Here is a 23,244-nt window from a genome sequence, read left to right on the forward strand (position 1 = left end):
CCCCGTCAACTGCATTGCATCCACAGAATCCTCTGAGCATCTTTAGCATCCTTCATAAGGACTATTTCCATAGGAAAGGCCTGCAAAGGATAAAAAGTGCCTGGAATTGACAGAAGACTGCTTCACCTGCTGAGGTAACTGTTTCTGATGACCTTGCTGCTCTGCTCCCCTTAGCGTTGATTGCCTAAAGTGACTCCAAATGACCACATTCCACCTAGCCCATATTTCTTGATGAAAAAGCTTGTCAGTTATAATTAAGGCTCCCCTTTTTAAATTTTTACGGAATTTTACGGATAAATACAGACAGAAAACAATGTGTGTTCTGTTTGCATTTATTTTTAAAAGTGGATAAATACAGAAAATCGTGTTTCTTTTAAGTGACTCTCTATGCTGTCTTTACTGAATTATAGGGATGAAATTTCTTTAAATAACGGCATAAGACAACATACATTCATGGTATAATGCTAGTATTTACCAGTGGATGTATTGTGTAATATTTGGCAGCTTAAATAGCTAAAACACGACAGACGTCAAAGTATGAGTGTACGTCTATCAGTGAAATAGATCTTGAAATATACAACTACATATATGCAAAACACAAAGTAATTATGTATAAATACAGATAAAATGGCCAAAAAATAAATATAGATAAGTACAGACGGAAATGACCAAAAAATAAATACCATAAAAGCGGGAGCCCTAGTTATAATGTTTAACTTTGTATTTATATGACCGTTATGAACCCCTTATTAAAACTTCTTTTAAAAATAAGTAATGGAAATAAAACAATGTCTAACATTACAAAAGGTCTGTCACTTTGAAAGTCCAAATATTTCTGTACTTAAAATGTTGGAAGTGAATAGCTGACAACAACAAAAATGAAAGTCTTTAGTGGAGGTTATGTTGACACAATCTTGGCAATGGCGGTGAGGGAAAGCCTTGTGGAAAAATTGAAGAAGAAAAATTTGGAAGCCTGACAGTTTAAGGATAACAACTTCCAAACATCATAAAAGTGTAATCTGTGACTTGCTGGTGCACATGGGCAGTTTTGGGGCCTTTTCTCGTCTTTAAATCGCCTGCTAAAAGCTCTCTAATGCCTATGATCTCCATACCTGTAGATTTTATTCTGAATTCCTGCTGGAGGCCTGACTGCAGTGGGTCCTGTAGTTGACCAATGTGTGAATGCTATATTTGGCTTGTTTTTCAGGATTTTGATCCAGGAAGGATGTGGGCAGTAAATAGGCTGGTCTCACATTATTTTCTTCCTTGTTTCGCAAGCGAGGACTACCTTGACTAAGTTGTGCTTGCCTGTTTTATGAGAAGTTTCATTATGCATAGGAACTCCAGAACTGCAATTCAGTGTTCGTTCAGATACTATTAATATGTTTGTTTTCTTTACACTATCTTCTAAGGGATGCTGTTGGCACGCTTCCATGTCTCTTAATGTTGTTGATTTTTTTTAGACTACATGTCTTTTTTTCTAAAACTCAGGTCTCTTTTCTCTAATTCTGTGTGAGATGACGGCTATAAAGCAGCTTTTCAGTGAGGGAGTACTTAAATAAATCTGTCTAAGAAGACCAGTGCATCCTAAGGTTTTGCTTGTGTTAAAGTGGTATGAGAATGCAAATGCCTTTTACTCAATGGAGCATCATTAGTCCCATTACATCAGTACCTTCTGCAGAATGTTAGAGACCACTAATACTTGAAGGAAGTTAGTGACCCCACTGGCAAATACAAGCTTCTGCCTCGTTAGCATATTATAAATCCTCAGCAACGTTTTCTTATTAAGGCAAAGAACAATATATATGGCTGTGAGATGCAATTGTTTAGTCCAAGAATACACTGCTATCTTCTGTACGAGAAGACTGCAGTAGTTGTGCTATCGGAGAAGGCAGTTGCCACTATTGACTGTCGAAGAGGTGGGGGCAGTCATGCACTGTCATTAGAGCCAATCTTGACCTGTTGGGAATCTGCACGAGGTAGCAGCAGTCGGAACATATTTGAGTATTAATGGCTAGCCTACTATAGGAACGTCTTACAAATGTTACCGACCCTTTACCCTTTGTGAATGTAGCTATGAAAATAAATAACTTTCTTAGCGTTGTTAATTTGAGGGAAAAGGGTTGTTATTTGAAGGACCTTTTTTAGACCTTCATTGAGGATTGTTTTCGAAACAGTTGTTTCTGATTAATGGTGCTTCAAGAGACCGAAACATGGACTTTCTATTGATAATTATACCCCAATACTTTCGTTTTTTTCATACACTGTCTATAGTAGCAGTAGGCTTGATATTAGTAAGTAATATTTTTTGTTCTACATTTAATTTATGTGGTCACTTTTGCTGCACTTATGATCAGTGTCGAAACACTTCTTCTGTCTTTTTCAGATCATGCTTATAGTTTTTTGAATAACCTTTATTTGAATGTAATGAATTGAATTGTTTGGATTTGGTCTTTTGTGCTTCAATTAATATATTATATCAATATACAAGGGGTTTACCCAAATTACCCTCCTATGCCTGGGTATAAAACACTATCCCATATAAACACGAATAGGTATGGAGGGATTTATATCTCATTTTTATTTTATCGTACGGAACATTTAATTACCCTATCCTCCGATTTCAATCCTATACAAATGTATTATCCAAATTATTTCAAAGCACACATATGCTATGCAACCGATCTTTGTGAACAAAAATCATATATAACATTCAAAAGCACAAGGACATACCAAAAAATACATATATAAACAACGCAATAACAATTGTGACATTAACTTTACGTTCCCAATACCCACTGCTATTTATATCACTAATGTTCATTCATAGATTCTGAGTGATACTTAGAGGTAATCTTTTGAGCACATAGAGGGAGAAGCCTATTTTCCTTTTATTCTATTGTGCCACATAACAGTTTGAATCCCACTCTTTTTTTTTTTTTATAAGGACTCCTCAAACAAATGTCGACACAGACGCGTTTCAGCCTTTATATTCTTCTTGGTCTTCTCAGGACAAGGGCAATGGAACCAAGATCTGTGATCTTGTCTAGGTCATATGATGCGAAACCTCTCAATCCTAGACTCACTGGTTGTACCCAAACCCGAGTGCCTCTCACTTGTGGGAACAGCAAAAAAGACTGTCCCTCTTATTCCTAATCTGGACACCACTATTCCTTTATGTGCCGCGATGAATCCAAATGTCAATTTCCTCAGTCCTCCACCATAACGATTGGCGTTCAGCCACGCTGAACGCCGATCGTTATGGCCGATCGTTATGGCTTTGAAATCATTTGGATACTACATTTGTATAGGATTGAAATCTGAGGATAGGGTAATTAATGTTCCCTATAATAAAATAAATATTAATCCTTCTATACCTTTTCTTGTTTATATGTGATAGACCATTAATATATTAGACTAGGCATATGATAAATCTAGAAAAACGAAGTAATTTAGAGAATAGAATTTGTTTTCACTTTTCTAACACTCATAATTTGGTTATTCACGTTTATTACTGGGTGGGGGCATTGGCATCCTTGCACTCAGGCAGTGGAATGAACATTGTGTGCTGTTAGTGGATGCAGCGGAGCTCATGCATTCTTGGAGGTTTGAGTGTTTATAGTTTGCTGATGCAAGCGGCAGTGGTAGCTGTACATTTCTAGAGGTTGTGTGGGCTGGCGTCTGGGAAATCTCCTATAGGACTGCTCCGGCAGTAGAACACTTTTTATATGTTAACTATATGACTGATACTGCTTTTTAAAGAGCTAAATTACATGCATATGAAACGAGTGCGATGGCAGACACGTGTCTGCACCCCAACTTGTGCATTTGCATGAGCTACACTGATGAAACCTGCAGCAGTGGTAAGTGTTTCATGTGTAGCACAAATCTCTCATGCAGATCTTCCTGCTCTTTGCTGAGCATCATCTCCTGGCTATGTGTATTTGTGTGAAAGTAAGTCTTTAATCGATGATAGAACAGGACAAGTATGGTCCAGGCACGCACAATTGTAGAATACAGTTTAAGAAAACAGGCAAGTCTGTGTGTGGCCAAACATCCATAGACAGTCAAATAGAGAGCAAGGTTTTATGAGGGAAAAGTTGAGCAGTTTCTAGGCATAGAGAGCTTGCAACAGAGTGTTATCAAATAATAATGTCTACATTTCAGGGCCACAGTTTATAAGCGTTAGCGTTATAGAATCTTATGTACTCCCTACCCTGATTAGATCCTTTTCCTTTAGTGGTAGACTTCTGGTGGCTTCTAGCAAAATCGCTGAATAGGAGCTATGTAGTAGTCTAGAGCGATGGGCTGATTCAAGGCACTAGCAAGACTCAAAGTGTAGGGTAGTTTGCATGACGAGATACATATACAGTTGGACATCATTTTTATCATGATCCCCTCTTTTTATGCTGTCCAGTTTTGCTTGCTTTGTGTTCTCTGTAGTACTTTCAGATGATGGCATACCTTACATGAAGCAAGCCACACTAAATAGTGGCTGGAGACTGAGCAGAAGTGTCCATTATTGAGAATTTTTTTGCATTAACCAGTCTGATTGAAAATGGTGCAAAATTGTTTGATATGCAATGTAACAAATTGAAAAGAATGCATGTTATGTGACATTCGGGAATTTATCCTCTGCGTTTTAATTTTCTGCAAGGCCTACTCGATACCCATTTGTCTGAAAGGGTTCAGTCTAAGAAGGAGTCTAGCATGCTGACACCCTTCCCAGCTTGAGCCTCCAAGTCAAGTCAAAACTACGTTGGTTTGAACATTTTAGGCAAAAGATTAGTTTTCTCACCCATCTGTTGCAGGTGTGCGATGATAAATTTGGTAGATTCATCGTGTGAATATTTTGTTTCAATTTCCTTTTGTCCTGCAGAAGATATTTCGAGGTTTCAGACACATTCCATACATATACTTTGGCAGTGGTGTGGAGAAGGAACTGTAACAATTATTTATCAGAGACGCTAAACATACTGGGGTCTGGCATGTGAAAACTAATGTTTCCAGAAGGTTAAGAAGCTGAGGCAGATCAAAGCTATGATGATGTCTGCGATCGTCCACAGTCCAATAACCTTTACTTGCAGGAAGGGGTAATACCTTCATAGCACTTTTTTTCTGCAAATCTGACAGGCTGCCAGCCCAGATGTTTTAGAAATGATCGTTCTCGTGTTTTGTGACATAAGCCAATAACTTTAATGTGGGATTTATTTGTTTGGTCATTTGATGAGTAATTATTTTCCAGTATGAAAAATAGAGTATTGCCAAGTAGGGCAACATGATCATTGGGCTAACCGTTTTAGTCATTTTAGTATTAATATGTATTTTAGACTTTTAATTTTCTTGAGCGTTTTAATGCAGTGGAGTATTAATAAAGTTGCTTACCTGTAACTAGAGCTTGTTTAGCTTTGACTTTTTATGCAATTCATATATTTTAATCATCCACTGTTGTAAAAATAAAAATTCCTTGTTATGTAATTATTATTGCACTATTAAATTAGTTATTTATATACAATAACCTTTTTACCTCGTTATTTGGACTTTTTTCAAGTGGGTATGAATAATCTACATTTCCAAACACTAACTTTAGACTATACAACACCAACTACTCAAAGGGTCACTGTGGAGTAGGGTGGCTCAGGTAGGAGTCTGGGAAAAACGTAGGAACGGTAAAGAACTTCAGTATCAGGAATGTACCATTTCATTTCCAGCATTGTTCCTCGCTCCGATTAATCTGTTTTCCAATTATAATAACCGCATTATAAAGAAACTGGGTAAGGTTGGAGTGGCACTCGTCTTGTTGAAAAAGACTTTAGACTCAGTCTCCCACTTAGCTTCCCTTTAGAACTGGGTGTTCAACTACTCGCACCTGGTGAAGGTGTCACAGTGTTCTTAAATTATAAATATTGAACAGTGCTCCTCTCACAGTGTGAGCTGTAGCTTTTGCCACCAATACCCTTCAGTTCAGGCTCAGGATAATAAATGTTCTTTTTATGGAGATCACCTGCTTTGAAATGTTGGCCATTATTCCACCCAAAGCCACGAGCAACTGATCAGAATTATGAAAATCCTTTGTCATGTACCGATAATACCTCAAAGACTCATTGTCCGAGCATACGGACCCTTTTTTAGGTTTTTCCTACAGCACCCATGAGCTAGAAAAAAAATCTTGAAGGGTCTTAGAGCCCACCCATTACTTACCTTTACTCACCATTGGTTGACTTCCACGTCACTTGTTTTTCTTTATGTATCATTGATTCTCTGTGTGTCCATGCCATGGCATATGGACCAAGTACAGTTTACTGGGGCCAGTGGCCTTCCATTGACCACAGGCTCCTACAGGTATTCTTTTGTTACTTTTGGACATCAACTCTTGCTGAGTGCATTTCCAAAAGTAATTCTCCTTCATCACGCACATGCTCCCCCACCCTCCTTTTTTATTAATCACCATCCTCCCACTCTCCGGTGTGCTCTAGGATAACCTCTAATTCAGTGATTTTCAAAGTATGGCCCATGAGCCATTTGCGGACCTCCTGAACTTTACATGCTGTCCCTGGGTGAGCAGCAGTACTGGGCTGCTGCTTAGTTTACAGAGAACTAACATTCATAAAGTGTTAAATAAACTGCACGTATTTATTTACAGGCCAACTGAAGTAAAAGAAAACAAGTGCAGGTGTACTGTACCACTATTAACTTAACACTTTCAATTTTAAAGATATCTGGCAACAAATGTGTAAAATTATAAAGACCCTTCAATATTCAAAAACTATTATTTCATTAACATGCAGAAGCGTTTCACCTTAGTACATCAGATCATATCAGTGCATTGCAAAGTTGTTGTTTTTTAGTCAGTTTTCAAACATGCATGTAGAAACATTCATGCAACCCACCTCCAATCCTAATAACAATGCCAGTAGTGAACGAAGAGGCAAGTCAGTTGTTATGTGCACACTCTGGCTGGTCTGGTTGCTGTTCTACATGAACAGTATTCTAATTTATTAAATGAAACCCAAGAGTAGGTTTTGTACAGCACTAAACCTAATGTCATGTATTTTAATTGTCTTCTTATATGTGATAAAAGAGACAAAGTGAAATAAAGCAATTGCCTAGGATCGCACAATTTGCTCAATTGGGCAAGCAGGGATTGATGCCAGCTTTCCTGGTTTTACATTGTGAAATTCATCCACTAGATACACATGCATCACTCCCCCTGACTTTTACTCAGTTTTGTGTTATTTTTTATAATATGGTATTTTACAGTGCATTCCTGAATTAGTTCCTCCATGCTTGGTCTGCTCTTTAGCATCAAAGGTTGCAGTACTATCCATGAAAGTGGTATCTTTCCGAAATAATTCACACACTGCCTCTACTGAAGTAAATTAATGTTTGGAAAGATTTCTCTAGAGTGCCACGTCCATCCTATAACCACTTTCCCCAATGACCAACTCTGACCATCCTGTCTCTTAAGGTTCTAGATTGTACATCACAAATCTTAATAAATCCATGAAAACTGTGCTCCATAGCCATCACTAATCATACCTGCAGTCACGTGGGCACCTGAAATCGGCTTGCTTCCGCTTGCAACATGCCCCACCCTCCACACAGACATATGATTCAAACTACCTTTCGAAACACTGCATCACTTTCATTTTAGCTGAGACTCTGGCTTCTTTTTAGAAAGACCATGATGACTTGCTCAGCTGGTCTGACCAGTTTATTGCCTGAAAAAGAAAAGTTGATCTGTGAGTAAAACCCTACCCGTCAATCTCTGCCCAGGGTTCAAGCTGAGATCCACCCACTAACCATTATATTTTGTATGTGAACATTAACATTACTGTGGTACTGGCTTCCCTACCCAGAACACCATACCTGCAGTGAAGTAAGGAATTCCTTGTGCATAAGAAATTGGGTCTCTAGCTTGAGCAAGCTGGTATGGAACTAATGTACAAGAATGGGTCTCTTATTGAATGGAGATTAAAGTGGCTACAGCGAGATTCTCCCTGAGCTCTGCAACAATATAAATTTAACATTGCATATATTCAAGTAATTCAGGAATGATGTATGAGTGCAGAAGTAATCCTGATAATCTTTTCCTCTATTTACAAAGTCACAAAGATCATGAAATAAATTGTCAATTGTAGAACACAAAATCCAAATATCCAGCTTGAGAAGTAAATCCAAAAGTAATTTAATTAATGGTTCAATCAATCAATCAACAATTTGTATAGCGCGCTACTCACCCGTTAGGGCCTCAAGGCGCTGAGGGTGGGGGGGTCGCTACTGCTCGAACAGCCAGGTCTTGAGTTGTTTCCTGAAGGAGAGATGGTCCAGGGTCAGCCGTAGGTGGGTGGGGAGGGAGTTCCATGTCTTGGCTGCCAGATAGGAGAAGGATCTACCTCCGACGGTGGATTTGCGGATTCTTGGGACGGAGGCGAGGGCGAGGCTGGCGGAACGGAGCTGGCGGGTGGGTGTGTAGAATGTGAATCGGCTGTTGAGGTACTTTGGGCCCGTGGCGTGGAGAGCCTTGTGTGCGTGGTTGATGAGTCTGAACGTGATCCTCTTGTTGACGGGGAGCCAGTGCAGGTCTTTCAGGTGGGCAGAGATGTGGCTGTGGCGAGGAATGTCCAGGATGAGTCGTGCTGAGGCGTCCTGTATGCGCTGGAGTCTTTTCTGGAGTTTGGCTGTGGTTCCTGCGTAGAGGGTGTTCCCGTAGTCCAGACGGCTGGTGACGAGGGCCTGGGTAACCGTCTTCCTGGTTTCGGTGGGGATCCATCGGAAGATCTTTCGGAGCATGCGCAGGGTGTTGAAGCAGGATGGTGAGACGGCGTTGACTTGCTTGGTCATCGTGAGGGAGGAGTCCAGGATGAAGCCCAGGTTGCGTGCGTCGTCCGTTGGCTTGGGTGCGGTGCCCAGGGCAGGGGGCCACCAGGAGTCATCCCAGGCGGAGGGAGATGGTCCGAGGATGAGGACTTCCGTCTTGTCTGAGTTCAGTTTCAGACGGCTGATCTTCATCCATTCCGCGACGTCTTTCATTCCTTCCTATAGGTTGGCTTTGGCGGGGTCGTTGGTGAGGGAGAGGATCAGCTGGGTGTCGTCGGCGTAGGAGATGATGTTGAGGTTGTTTTGGCGTGCGATGGCTGCAAGTGGGCTCATGTAGCCGTTGAAGAGGGTGGGACTGAGTGAGGATCCTTGCGGAACGCCGCAGATGACTTCGGTGGCCGAGGAGCGGAACGGGGGGAGGCGGACTCTCTGGGTTCTTCCGTCGAGGAACAAGATGATCCACTCCAGGTCCTTGGATTCCGGTGTTGCTGAGGCGCTGTATCAGGATGCGGTGGTATACGGTGTCGAAGGCTGCTGAGAGGTCCAGGAGGATGAGGGCAGCAGTTTCTCCGTTGTCACGCAGGGACCTGATGTCGGTGGCTGCGATGAGGGTGGTCACGGAGCTGTGGTTTGCTCGGAACCCGGACTGTGAGGGGTCGAGGGATCCGTTGGTCTCGAGGAAGGCGGAGAGTTGTCTGTTGACGGTCTTCTCGATGACTTTGGCTGGAAAGGGGAGGAGCGAGATGGGGCGGAAGTTCTTGAGGTCCGCGATGGGTTTCTTCAGGAGGGCGCTCAGCTCAGCATGTTTCCAGCTCTCCGGGAAGGTGGCGGATGCGAAGGAGCTGTTGATGATGTTCCGGAGTTGGGGTGCGATGATGGTGTCAGCTTTGGTGTGGGCAAGGGTCGGTAGGGGAGCCGGAGTGGATGGTGTTCATCAGGCGGGTGGTGTCTTCAGTGCTGACTGGGGTCCAGGTGCAGAAGGTGGTGGTGGGGGGTGTTAGTTCGGTGGTTGGGTCCGTGGTCTGCGTGCCGAAGCTGTTGTGTATGTCGGCGATCTTGCGGTGGAAGAACGAGGTGAGTGAGTCGCAGAGGTCTTGCGAGGGTGTGATGTCGTTGTTGCAGGCGCTGGGATTGGAGAGCTCTTTAACGATGCTGAAGAGTTCCTTGCTGTTGTGGGTGTTGTTGTCCAGTCGTTCTTTGAATGTTTTCTTCTTGGTGCGGATCAGCTGGTGGTGTTTGCGGGTGGCGTTCTTGAGGGCGGTCATGTGCTCTGCTGTCTGGTCGTGGCGCCAGGCTTCCTCGAGGGTGTGGCAGGTTTTCATGGAGTTTTTTAGTTTGTTGGTAAACCACGAGGCTTTCCTGCTGCCGGGTCTGCTGGGAGGATTCTTCAGTGGTGCAAGTTAGTCGGCGCAGTTGATGAGCTACTGTGTGAGGTTGCGGGCTGCTTCGTTGGGGTCCGTCGTGTTGGTGGGCGGGTTCTGGCTGAGGGTGGTGGTGAGCTGGTTGATGGTGATCTTGCTCCAGCTTCTGCTGGGAACCTGTTGTGGATGGTGGTTGGTCGTGGTTCTCCTTAAGCTGAAGTGGACGCAGCTGTGGTCTGTCCAGTGTAGTCCGGTTGAGCGGCTGAAGGAGATGTGCTTGCTGGAGGAGAAGATGGGGTCGAGCGTGTGGCCGGCGTAGTGGGTGGGGGTGTTCACCAGTTGCTTGAGTCCGAGGTTGTCCAGCAGGGCGGCGGTGTTGCAGTCCTTGTTGTTCTCCAGGTGAAAGTTGAGGTCCCCTAGGAGGATGTAGTCTGTGGAGGTGAGGGCGTGTGGACTGATGAAGTCAGCGATGGCTTCGCTGAATTGTGTGCGTTGTCCCGGGGGTCTGTAGATGAGGGTGCCTCTGAGGGTGGTCTTGGGGTCGGTGTGTATCTGGAAGTGAAGGTGTTCGGCGGCGGTGAGGGTGTCGGAGTTGGTCGTGATGCGGATGGTGTTTCTGTGGACGATGGCGATGCCTCCTCCGGTTTGGTTGACGCGGTCCCTCCGGGTGATCTTGTAGCCCTCTGGGATGGCTATGGCGATGTCGGGGGCTGAGGAGGCATTCATCCATGTTTCTGTGAGGAAGGCGACGTCTGGTGATGTAGAGTCGAGGAGGTTCCAGAGTTCGACGGCGTGCCTGTGGACAGAGCAGGTGTTGAGCAGGATGCACTTGAGGTGGTTGTTGCTGGGGCTCAGCTTGGCGGGTGCGGTGCAGGTTCGGAGGCAGGTGAATTGGCAGGCTTGGCAGGTGAATGGTCCGTGAGTGATGTTCGGGGTGGCTCGGTAGCAGGCGGGGTTCTGGCCTGCATTGAGTGCGTGGAGGGTTGCGGCCTCATAAGTTTGTCGGGTGCGCTGGCATCGGCGAGGACCAGGGGTTCTGGCGCTGGGCGCGGTCCAGGTGCAGACGGGCGTAGACGGGCTTGCCTTTGGCGCGCCCGCTGCACGGGCTCCATATGAGGCGAAGTGGGAGGGAGGAGCAGCTGGGAGGCGGGAGCGGGGCGGCCAATGGGGATGCAGAGGAGCGAAGGGGGCAGGGCTGCGAGGGATCAGTGGCGGAAAGTGGCGGCGAGAAGCGGGAGGGGGCAACCAGGGGTGCCAGCTAGCGGGCAGAATCTAAATAACAGAAGGAGAGAACAAGAACACAGAATGAGGGCAACAAGACAAAAACAGGAAATCACGAGGGCACAGCGGGGAGAGAACGGGCAACAGCAAGGGGCACCAAGGCAAGGCAGGCACCAAGGCAAGGCGAGACGCGCTACAGCAGGCGAGCCGTGCAGCGTGTGGGGGTGTCCTGGGGACAGGACACACTCACCTATGCCGCGCGAGTTCCATATGAGGCCAAGTGGGAGGGAGGAGCAGCTAGGAGGCGGGAGCGGGGCGGCCAATGGGGATGCAGAGGAGCGGGGCTGTGAGGGATCGGTGGCGGGAAGCGGCGGCGGGAAGCAGGAGGGGGCAACCAGGGGTGCGAGCTAGCGGGCAGAATCCAGAATCTAAATAACAGAAGGAGAGAACAAGAACACAGAATGAGGGCAACAAGACAAGAGAAAAACAGGAAATCACGAGGGCACAGCGGAGAGAGAACTGGCAGCAGCAAGGGGCGGCAAGGCAGGCACCAAGGCAAGGCGAGACGCGCTACAGCAGGCGAGCCGTGCGGCGTGGGGGGTGTCCTGTCCTCCAAACTACTTCTTTGGCAGCCAACACGTGTTTCGTCATATGCTATATACATGCATCCATGACTTCATCAGGGCTGCAACCCAGAAAAATAAAGTACACAGTATCAGTAGGTTTCACATATAATTGTCAAAATACGTCACCTCCACCACTAAAGTTAAGCTGGAAAAAGAGGTTCAGAGTCACCCTAAGTGTATATTAGTCAAAGAAATGAGTAGAATTAATGGATTTTAAAATATTCAGCACCGAAAAGGAAAGTATAGACTGTATCAGAGAGCCCAAAATGCCAATTAAGGAACAGAATAATAGAAATTACCTCAAATGAAATGTTATCATATCCTTCAATAATAGATATGATCAATGCAAATCCGAGTCTGTAACCGAAGGATACCGGCTTGGTCAACATTACCACAATTAGCTACTATGTGTATATAACATTACACAAAATTATCTTCCGCATCTCCAAAAGATTTACTTCATGTTACCACAAGAAAACTGTTAAACTATTCCAACCGCCCCTGACACTGTTAATATACCTAATTCATAAAATTAATATAATGAATACTCACATCATATAATATACTCTATATTAAATCACCATCCTGAATCAAAGAGAGAAGTACTCAATATATATTTCTTTCACCTCGAAGTTAGTAGAGTTCAAAGTCTGCAAAAGGTCAAGTATAACCTTGTTTTAGTCAATTTAACCACTTCGTAGCGTTTTCTTTCCAATACTAAAACTAGTCAATGAGAATAATCTCACCTCCTGAGTCTCATGAAATAGGCTCGTCCCGCTGGCCGAGTCCACGATAAATCCAATCATAAAAGTAAAGTTTCTGCATGAATGGAGGCTGCACAGTCACCACTTACGATAACACGAGTACCTGTATCTGCAAAAGAAACACAACGCTAGAATCATAATCCACATCCGCAGCACATACCTGAATCTATTCTTGGAGTGGCTACTCGAACCACACTGTGAATCTTCCGTTCTCCCTGTAACTTTGGGCAGAGCTTCGTAATACTTCATCAAATTTGACATATATTAATACAGTTAAACAAATATATTTAGAACCGGATTTCATAAAAATGCATTGTTAACCTCTGCTTTAAGTGATTTTCGGGTCACAGGGGCTTGGGAGTACTGGGATTATTTAGTAGGCAAGAGAATGCTTCTGATGTGTTGGAAATACAGACACTAACTGTTGAGTAGTTAGTGAAATTTGTAAACTGTTTGTATATGATAGATGGCATTTTAGAGCTAAAAGATTACAAAATTATAATTTGAAGTAATTTTAGTGAACTCTATGCCCAATTTAAATTACATTAGGAGGAGAGCTGTAATTGATGTAGGTGGATTGGCGCAGAAGGAATTATATTTTAGTCTGGTCAGCCTGGTTAATGTTCTCCAGTGTTTCGTGGTGTTTTACACTTTCTTAAACGCACCCTTTTCTTAATGCGCACAAGTATTGAGTGTGTGTTAAATATGGAGCTCTTTGTTACTTATGTAGACTGTGCATAATACAGTAGGTATAATCAAAACACCGATAAAATCTGAGTACCTCTTGATATATGTGTACATTGTTCAGCGATGCATATGATAGATTTTGAAAAAAAATACTCTACAAACAATTAAAAGTAAATTCCAAATTATAAAACGCATTATTGAAAACAAGCCAAGCCCTGGAAATTTCTAAAGAAAGTGCACGTTCCAAATGATTTGACGTCTCTTGAAAGGGACTTTAAAGCCCTCTTGCTGGAAGGCGTAATAAGGAGGGTGGAAGTCTATTGGGAGGACCTACTGCGATTTCCTGGCACTTTATGCCCTGGAAATTCATCACGTGGGTGTTCAGTCAAACCAGTGTTCAGTGCTCATTCCTACACCCTACATGTTCATTAGGATTATCCATTATTTAATTAGCAATGGTCTCTAGAGCCTGCTTTTATCTTCTAGGATTCCCCATTGTGGATATTAGGCACCCGGGGTAGGAAGAAACGCTGTGGAAGTAGGCGTGGTGTGTATATGCTCCAGGTGCACTTCCCCACCACTAATGCAAATGGACTACTGTGATCTAACAGATTGTGTAAACACCACACTCTTGTGCAAACAGGGGCAGCTCTGAACATAGCGCATGCAGTAGACACCTGGGGCTGTATCAGAACTGTCCTGGCTCGGCGTAGAGCTGAGCGTCTTTTAGTTATAAGCTGAAAGTTAATACATATACATCAGAATTTCTTCCAATGAATGCAGGCAACGCGAGTTTGAAACAGTGAGCAAGGTTTGGTTCTCTGTGCTTTCCATTTGTGCTGTATAAAGGTCATGCATTAACTCGGAGTTTCCGAGTTCGGTGTGTTAAGTGTAGACACCTCAAAAGAAAACGTGCACTCAGCTCTGCATATTGCTGGCCTCAGTATGGCTCCCGCAGTGCTGGCCTCTGTTCTTACTCACACTGTACGTCCTCACACTGTACGTGGTTCTGGAGAAAATAAGTGCTTGAAATGGAAAAATAGAAGTGCAGGTACTCTGTACCAGAGGACCTGCTTGTTTCTGTGAAGTGTCGGTACTCTCCAATTAAAAGTAATACGTCACTTACATTTACAAATTGCGGAAATGTCGAGCACATCACCCTGTCTGCGCACCGAGATTGACCCCGTCAGTCAGGATGTGTAGAGCGCTGGCACTAAAGATGGGTTTTGTGGACTCAGTCAGTGTCGACCATTTGACTAGTTTGTCGGCCTGCTTTCAGGACGACATGTGCTAATGGCTTTGTTGCCCATGCGCCCTTGGCTGCTAAGAGCAATGTTAGTTAACCCTCCCATAATGTTTTGCTTCTTGTAATTTGGGGGCGGGCAATTGATCACATTATCTGCAGAGGGCATTCACGTGTGTCCTTACAGAAGTTCGTAACGCTCAGATGTGGCACCTATAACCGGTCCTCTCTCTTTCTCTTTCCTCTCTAGGCGGAGCTCACAGGCATCAAGTGGCGCAGGTACAGTTTTCAAGGCCATGGGGAGTGCGGACCCATCATCTCTGCCCCTGCCCAGGATGACCCCATCCTGCTCAGCTTCATCCGGTGCCTGCAGTCCAATCTTCTGTGTGTGTGGCGCCGGGAGGTGAAGCCGGACCGGAAGGAACTGTGGATTTTCTGGTGGGGAGACGAACCGAACCTGCTTGACGTGATCCACCGCGAGCTGCACAGTAAGTCACGTTCGCTTCTCTCGCGCTCAGGTGTGGTGCAGAATTGGCGTTGAGAGCACGTGGAGCAGTAAAAATAGCACAAACGTCTTGCACTTTGAAGATTAATTTGAGAACTAATGGTTCCCGCCCCTCCTGTGTGATGTTGGATTTGCGAACACCGTGTCCACAGCTTGTTTGCACACTGCGCGTGGAGTATGGCTCAGTCCGTCGGGTTGGTCAGCTGTCGAACAGCCGCCTGCCTGCTTTGTTCTTCACGGCTTGTGCTTTGCCGCCATGCCCCCGAGCGGGCTTTGCCAACCAATGGCTGCAGCCTGACGCTCGGAGCTTCCGCGTGCCTTGGGCGGGAAAATCAGGCGTTCAGAATCCATCATCCGAGTTTACAGTTCATATCTGCCCAGTTTATCAACTGGATGCCCGTTGTGTCGTCAGTAAATGCTTCTTGCAGATTCCTTGTTGCCATCTTGTGTGCGCGTTTCCTTGTAGTATATTTTTAATATTGTTTTTCCCTTTGAGTGCCTTAACATGCATTAGCGAATTCCAGACATTTAGGTTGAAGTTACAGGGTAATTCACCGGGTCAAAGAAAAGGAAACCTGAGCCACATGACCTATGGCAGATGTAAACTTGCTTCTTGAAAGAGCAGGTTGACACGTGTTCCACACGGGTATTTTCTTTATTGAAAGAATTGTGCCTACAGACCTTTCCGTGAAATTGAATTTGTAGACACGAAGTGGGGAAGAGGAAAAGGGTATGTATGTGATTGTGAAGAATTAAAAGTGGTAGCTTGACAAACTGCGAAATGTAAGAGGGAGATAATTCTTAAATCATTAAGTTGACGTTGCAAAAGCAGCAGGAGTTGATTTAAAGGAAAACATCTTTTTCGCCTTGTGTAAGGTGGGCACCCTCTGAGCAAAGGGAAAGATCCAGAAGGACACTGAGTTGAATGCATTGAGTGGGCCTTTGATTGTTGATGTGTGATATAGAAAAAGCTTTTTAGTATAAACTTCTGTGAGGGAATGTTTTATATCAGAAAACGACTTGTTTGTGCCAAAAATAAGGAGTTTGAAATGGGAAGATAGAACTCAATGTTGATTAAATCCAAGAGAATCCAGAACCTAAATGGTGACACCCATGAAAAGGACTTTGCATCCATATTATAACATAGCAGCTGCCAACATACTGCCTTCTCCTTGAGTTCCAGCCCTTACTTTTGAAAGCAAGCACAGCTCGTTTTTAGTTTGGAGGGCTAGGCAAAGTTGTGCTTGGAAAAGTGCAGTTGACTAATTGTGTAAAGGTAGTGTATGATTCCTTGCATTTTTCATAACTGATGTAAGTAATAAAGTGCGAAGTTCAACACCTTTGGAGAGTGAGTAGCAAGCATAGTTGGGGCAGTTAAGTGTAAATAGATGCACCACAATGGAAAATGGTGCTCCTTTTACTTTGATATGCCTCTGGTTATATTCAAACCTTTCATCCTACTAAGTAAATACATTGAACACCATTGAGTTGGTTAGTAGTGATTATTTGCATTAGATGGGGTTAACCTCTCCATTGCTAAAGCCATGACTTCGGGCTTCATATTAGTTTGTAACAGTTGTGTCAAGAATATCTGGTATTTTAGAGTCATACAAAGCAGCTACTTGTCATATTCCTCTTCTGTGGCATAAATAGTGCAGGTTTATTTTATGTTACACCTCAACAATTTTTGTTACAGTGCATTGCATGCTTTTACATCAAGATAGATAGGGCATCCTTGCTTGTTCGCATTTAATAATCCTATGTGTGGTTATAAGAAAGAAAATGCACCCCATTTCTTATTCTATTGGCCTGCATATAGCAGGCCAAGAACTATGTGGTTGATCCCTATTTGTAGGAACCTCTGCACTAGAAGAAATGAACAGGCGCATAGAATTCTCCAAATAGATTTGGCACCTCCATATGTTTTTTGCTGTTTCCAGATTTTTTGCATGCATGGCACATAAGGAAAAGACAGACCACTGTAGCAGTTTTAAAGGACATTGTTAGTTGAGCTCTTATTAATATTTGGCAAATGTTAAACTATTAATTTGGCAGTGCAACCCTTTAAAGGCCCTAGATGTAGCACGGCCCTTTGCTTGTAGACTAGCACTTTCTTTGTTTTAGAAATGTTTTTATGTATGTTTTAATCTTTGTTATTTACCTTATTTGTTTTATGTATCTATGGTAATGTACTGAAACAGAATATGAAATGCATTGCAATCTAGTCTGTGATGGTATGTCTCTTATGCTCTGAGTTAGTTACATAGTTATTCTTTGAGATTTTCTGAATTTATAGTCTGATGGGCCTAACCCTGCAATTGTTCAGGATCGTATCGATACTCGGGGCCGGATCTAGAGCAGTGCGATCGGTGCCACTGCACCGGGCTCTAACTTGGGGTGGGGCTGTCATTTTTGCAAGTGTATTATCATTAAGCACCTGCTGCTGCATTCCGACCTCCAGCAATTATCAGGCATCAATTAAAATGTCAAGATAACTCCGGTGATTAATCATCTAGAGACCAGATGTAGGTCTAGTGGAAGTTTTGACTCGCCATAAGGTAGCGCAAAGGGTTAAAATGCCTGCTGCTAAGAACGTGGACCATGCAGAATACAAAGTGCATATAATGTAAATAGGTCAGTGGGTTACTGCTTCTGTAAGAGAGCTCCTTTTTGTTACTTCTCTTTTACAAGTCAAAATCCTAATCTAGAACATTGAGCTATTAACTCATCAAAGAGCTGCATGCACACTGCAAGGTATATGTTAGAGCTATATGTTTTCTTGCCCAGTTTTTCATTATCTTAACCTTGCCAAAAGGGTTAATTTCAGACATTGTTGTACAGGGTGCCACCAGCGCTAAAGCCTGTAGATACTTTGGAAACGTTATGGCTACCTAAATGGTATCCTTGTCCCACTAGAACCTCGAGTTGCCCTTGGAAACTCTAAATCGGTCCGTGTCACCCATTCTCTTGTGTTGTGTTGTCATATATCTTTTGGCAATGGCTCAGTATGCTCAAACCAGATAAACTGGAAGCAATCAACTTTCCCGGGCCCAAGAGACTGATGTGGGGCTAGACATAATTGATTAGAATATATCAACGTCATGAATAGACAAATTGCTGCAACATATTTGGCATAATATCCCACTATGTCCTCCTTATTGCTCCTGATTATCCTCTGTTGTCTCTCGCACTGTGCTGTAAAATAATATATCTTCCATTAGCACTGTAAGACTGCTCTCCAGTGTAATTTATTTGTAGATCAAAAGACCTCGATCAAGTTAGCTGAGTAAATGGGTCATGATCAGTACACAAAGGAACCATTTTTATTTTGATTGTATCAACAAAAGTTTATGTTCATAAATGAAACCTATTACGCCAATAGGGTTTTGAGTGCACTTGATCCTCAAGCAGAATTATTCTTTAATGTTTGTGAGTGCATTTGTGGAATTAGTGTGTGAATCCATAGGTGCCTCTAATTTCCTCACATCAAATTGCTAACATTATTTTATACTAAAGTTCATAAAATCGGTTTATGCACATAAGATCAGAATATTACAAAATACCATTTGGGATCCTTTGTAGCCAGTTCAATTTTCACTCTCGACTTGGTGATAGAAACGTTTTAATTTATTATCTCAGATAAGCATTTCCTCTCTTGTCACCCTCTTACAGTTTAATATAGTTTCGTTTTAGAGATCTCTCCAGTTTTCCCCAGTAAAATCAACCTGTTACTTCTGACTGCTGTTTTCATATCTGAGAGGAAGAGGGAATTGCTCTCCTTTATTGATAAAACATGGCCTATGTAAATAAATACATTAACTATTTTCCACTCAACAGATTGTTAGTACTTTCTGTTTTTCACCACAAGCAAACTATTCAGAATGATTCGATGCTCAACAAGGGAAGTAGTTCGAAAACCTTGCAATTCACCCTGATAAAATTGGTGGCAATCTGGGTTTGAAAATGACTGTACTATTTCATATGTCCGTATTTACACCTTGGCCTGCTGTCTTATTTCCAATAGTAACACGTGATAAGTATAGGAGCAATGTGATCGAGTTTATTTGATTTGGTGCCAGCTAAATTTCAGTGTGAAACCAAGGCTTCTTGAATGCAAGAGTGGAAACAGACTTGGCAGTGTCAATCCCAAAATAATCTGTTTCTGGCATAGTTATCAATTTATGTTAGAAGGATGCCTGCTCTGTATTTTATGGAAATATTTGAGGTGAAATTGTGTTTGTGTTAAATACATCAGCAACCTCTGAGATGGAGTAGGGGCGTTGGTTATTGAGCAGACAATTCCTATTAAAAAATAAACCTGGTTGTGAAGGAGTTACGGTGGGAGAAGTAGGTTTGTGTAACCAGGATGATCACCATCGGCATGGAGGATAGTTGAATGACTTCTGCCCAGTAGAAAGTAAGGCACTTAAGACAGTGACTCAAATATTATTTGAAACGAAAGCAGGAAATGCTGCTCTGTCTTGTCAGATTGTAGGTAAACAAAGTAATTATGAGAAGGATGCCCAGAGCGTACTTTACAGAATGGTTCCTGTGGATTTTCAGCTTGTCCAAGCAGTTGAAGTTCTGCATTTTTTGAGACCTAGGAGTGAGGAGCGCAGTGATATCTCGTGTGGAACATACATTTCTGTTTGCCTGAAGCATGAAAAGAGGTGAATTGTGACAAATGTTAATTCACTTAATGATCATCGATGTTTAAACTGATGGCTGGAAATAGGATACCTTCTTATAATTGAGATTGCAGTAAGGAAGACAGTGTCTTGTTTTGCGACATGGTTCATACCTCACAAGGGATACCGTTTGTAATGTGATTATTCTTAAATGCAGAATCACTAATACAGTTCAACACATACTACATTGATGCTACCGTAATAGCAATCCTGGTCTCTTTGCATTTTACTGATATCTGCTCTGAACTTTTAGATGGGCTTTCATGTGTGTCTTTAAGATAATGGTGAGTTGGCAGCCCTGTCAAATGTGTGCCTACCCATCAGCAATGTACTGCTAGAGGATGGTGATCTCTGCGTCTTTGGTCTCTGGTAAGCCCAAACTGTTTATGCCAGGTTTATTTTTTCCTTGCCCCTCTGGCTTCATTCAGCCATGATCCACCTCTTGAGCTTCTGTCACTGAAGCACTGTATGCTAGTTGTGCCTAGTCAACCAATCCTGCCGGTCCTCAGTGTCTGCAATGTAACCTGAGCCCTAGGAACAGACTATGCCTTAATTGCAATCTAAGCTCACCATACCTGGTGCCACTGACGTCCTTTGTACATCTCCAATGTCACCCAATGGCTAACCTCCTCCATCAAATCCCTGAATGGATCCTTTGGCACCAGTGGGGCCCACCTGGCTTCTCTTGGTACCTCTGTCACCCAGCTTGACTATCTACCACTTGTGTCCCTGGGCTCAACCTGCCCTCTGAAGCTTCATTGTACAACAATCCCTGGTGACTGTGTGTCCACTGGTTGGGTTTTCTACTGTAAACCAGTAAAAAAGCCTGCCACTAACATTCCCCGTCCCTTAGTTACCCCTTGTGACTCTAGTGTTACTCGGTCCATGACTGTCCCACAGGCATCATGCTATGTCTACCAGCAGCTTGCTCCTTTTATCCCCAAGTCACATATACATTGGCATTCCAGTCACCCATTGCTTATTTTGAATACCTCACTTGGAGACTCTTAAGCCTGACATACTGCCTGCGTCATGTGTATTAGGTACTTTGTAAAATGGTCTTTTAGTGCTTTCATAAACCTGTTGTGAAATACTTTTAATGGGAGGCCTTTTTAGTGATTAACTTTCGTTCCTCTTTGGCTTTGTTAATTTTAACCCAGCGCCATTATCAACTGTAGGTTGCATTTCTGATTAATCCTAATTTTATTGTACGCACGGTAATTTTGTAGCTTGAAATCCTCATCTCATAAACAACAAACTTTAACAGTTCTCTGCAGTTTTCCTTCCCGTTCAGTTTAGGGTGACCACCAACCCTGCAGGTCATTATGAGCATAGTTCCAAATATTTTATTGTTGATATCCTCATTCATTCTGGATGATGTGGTCTTGTTCTGTTCTTTTTTTAACTGACGATGCAAATAAACCTGTGAACACTGATTTGTTGATGAAAAGTTGAGGACCGGAGAAGGTGTGCGTAATGAGCTGGATTGAGGGGCTCACCCCAGTCAGTCTCTGTGTCCGTTCAATGCCACGTGGTGCCAACCTATTTATTCATTCAGTGTTTTCCAGTAAATCTGGAGGAATATCTTCCACCTAATGGCTGACCCCGGAATCGAGTCTAGAGCCCGAAAATCTGCGCTTGGCACCTTTAGCCGACATTTTGTAAAGTATTTCTTATGTGTTGTTTTTCTTTTTTTCACACCAGGCTGGCTTGTTGTTCTCATTGTCTAACCTGGGAAATTACTTTTGTTTCCGTTCTAGGTAGGTAGGCCCTCGATATATAGTGTAGGTACGTTCTCGAGTGTGTATTGGCTGCGTCCCTTTGGACTTTGCTACATACAACATGGCTGGCATTTCTGACGTTGCCACACCTGCGTGGAGTCTATCTGGTATGTTTGGTTTGGATTTGTGATCTCTCTAGCGGCGAGGGAAGATTCGCTTTCCCATTAAATCTCATGCAGCAATGGCATATTTATAGCAGAGCATATTCTGCATGGAAATAAACTCCTGAAATATGTACGCGAACCATTGCATTTGCTCGTAGTCTGATGTGTAATACTTGGTCTTCCGTGTTTGTGGCAGTTTGAACATGTGCTACAATATGGTGGCATTGCCCAAGTGTCTTTGTCTAGCGTGGGTTGCTGACAGCGCACTTCTTGTAAACGACTTAAAATGGACGATACTTGGACATGAAGGAGGCTGCTGGCTGCTGGCTGCCGGATGTTGTTAGGGAATGTATGTCTGGAAAGCCCGGAAATAAATACTGCATGTTCTGCGCAGTAACCTACCAGTCCTCCGCCTCGAGCAGGCTGTTTTCCTCCCCCCACCTCCCCCTGTCACTTGAGACCGAAGGAGAAAGCGAGCCGCTGTAAATGACTGCAGGACCGCTTTAGTAGCAGAGCTCGGTGCTGCCGGGGAAGTGGGAGATGTTTCCGCGCCTGCTGTCACGAAGGCCGGCTGCTGGAGGTGTGCTTGGCAGCCCACGCTGTGCGAGCTGCGGGCTGAGAGGCTCCGTGTCTGCAGGGCCTGCTTTCTGCAGGTAGCATGCTTTCATGTATAATTGAGGAGTTGGGCCCAATACTGCTGCATCGCCATTCCACTCAGGTTAATCTTTTATGAGGTACCTGCGCCGAGCCCAGGCGCTCGTGACATTCCTCCTTATCCAGCTGCACCTAAATAATGCATGCGTCTTCCCTTCAGGAAAACCATTTATTCAGTCTTTTAGCGGCAGCATGGGAAGGGACCGTCGTGTTAGTGGGCTTGGCTGGCTGAAGATGCCTTATTGCTTCTCTGTATTAGAATAAAAAAAAGAGAAAAATGTCAAACAGTATTATGAACCTAACTTTTTAGGATACTTATTGAGTTGAGATTTGAGTGAATCTGCGAGGATATGGGTGCCGACTTTTTTTTTCTCTTCAAAGCATAGCGTGTTAAAGGCAAAGGTTAAAGGGAATCCTTGCATAGGTGAGCACATTTGATTATTTAATTTAGCAGCCTTGTCCATAAAATATTTCGGACTGCACAGTTCTTCAGCGTAATTCATTCATGCGCAATTTCATACTGCACAGTTCTCCAGCGTACTTCATTTATGCACAAAGCTTGTTGGAGTTTTATCTATTAACTGTGTAAGTAAGTTCCACAGAAGGAATTGTGTTCTTGTGCCTAAGTTGACATCTATGGCAGTGGAGCAGAAAAATGCAATAGCGGTGGGATAATGGTAATTAAATGCTCTTTAAAGTAAGATGGGGAAATTGAGCCAACGATTCTACCGGTGCAATTGATACCCAATTTCAATCGGTTATTGTCCCACATTTAAGACAAACAACTTAT

At 43.3% G+C, this 23,244-nt stretch overlaps 1 protein-coding gene across 2 annotated transcripts in view; it reads left to right on the top strand.

Annotated features, from left to right (window-relative positions):
• Nucleotides 1-23,244, top strand: part of MED13L (mediator complex subunit 13L) — a 916,648-nt gene that overhangs the window by 119,034 nt on the left and 774,370 nt on the right. For both annotated transcript variants that reach the window (XM_078667133.1, XM_078667134.1), the window contains exon 2: nt 14,973-15,210. In XM_078667133.1, coding sequence (XP_078523259.1) covers nt 14,973-15,210 — 238 coding nt within the window. The remainder of the gene's footprint in view (nt 1-14,972; nt 15,211-23,244) is intronic.

The sequence above is a fragment of the Lissotriton helveticus genome, chromosome 11 (assembly GCF_964261635.1).
Source record: "Lissotriton helveticus chromosome 11, aLisHel1.1, whole genome shotgun sequence".
NCBI classification, from domain to species: domain Eukaryota; kingdom Metazoa; phylum Chordata; class Amphibia; order Caudata; family Salamandridae; genus Lissotriton; species Lissotriton helveticus.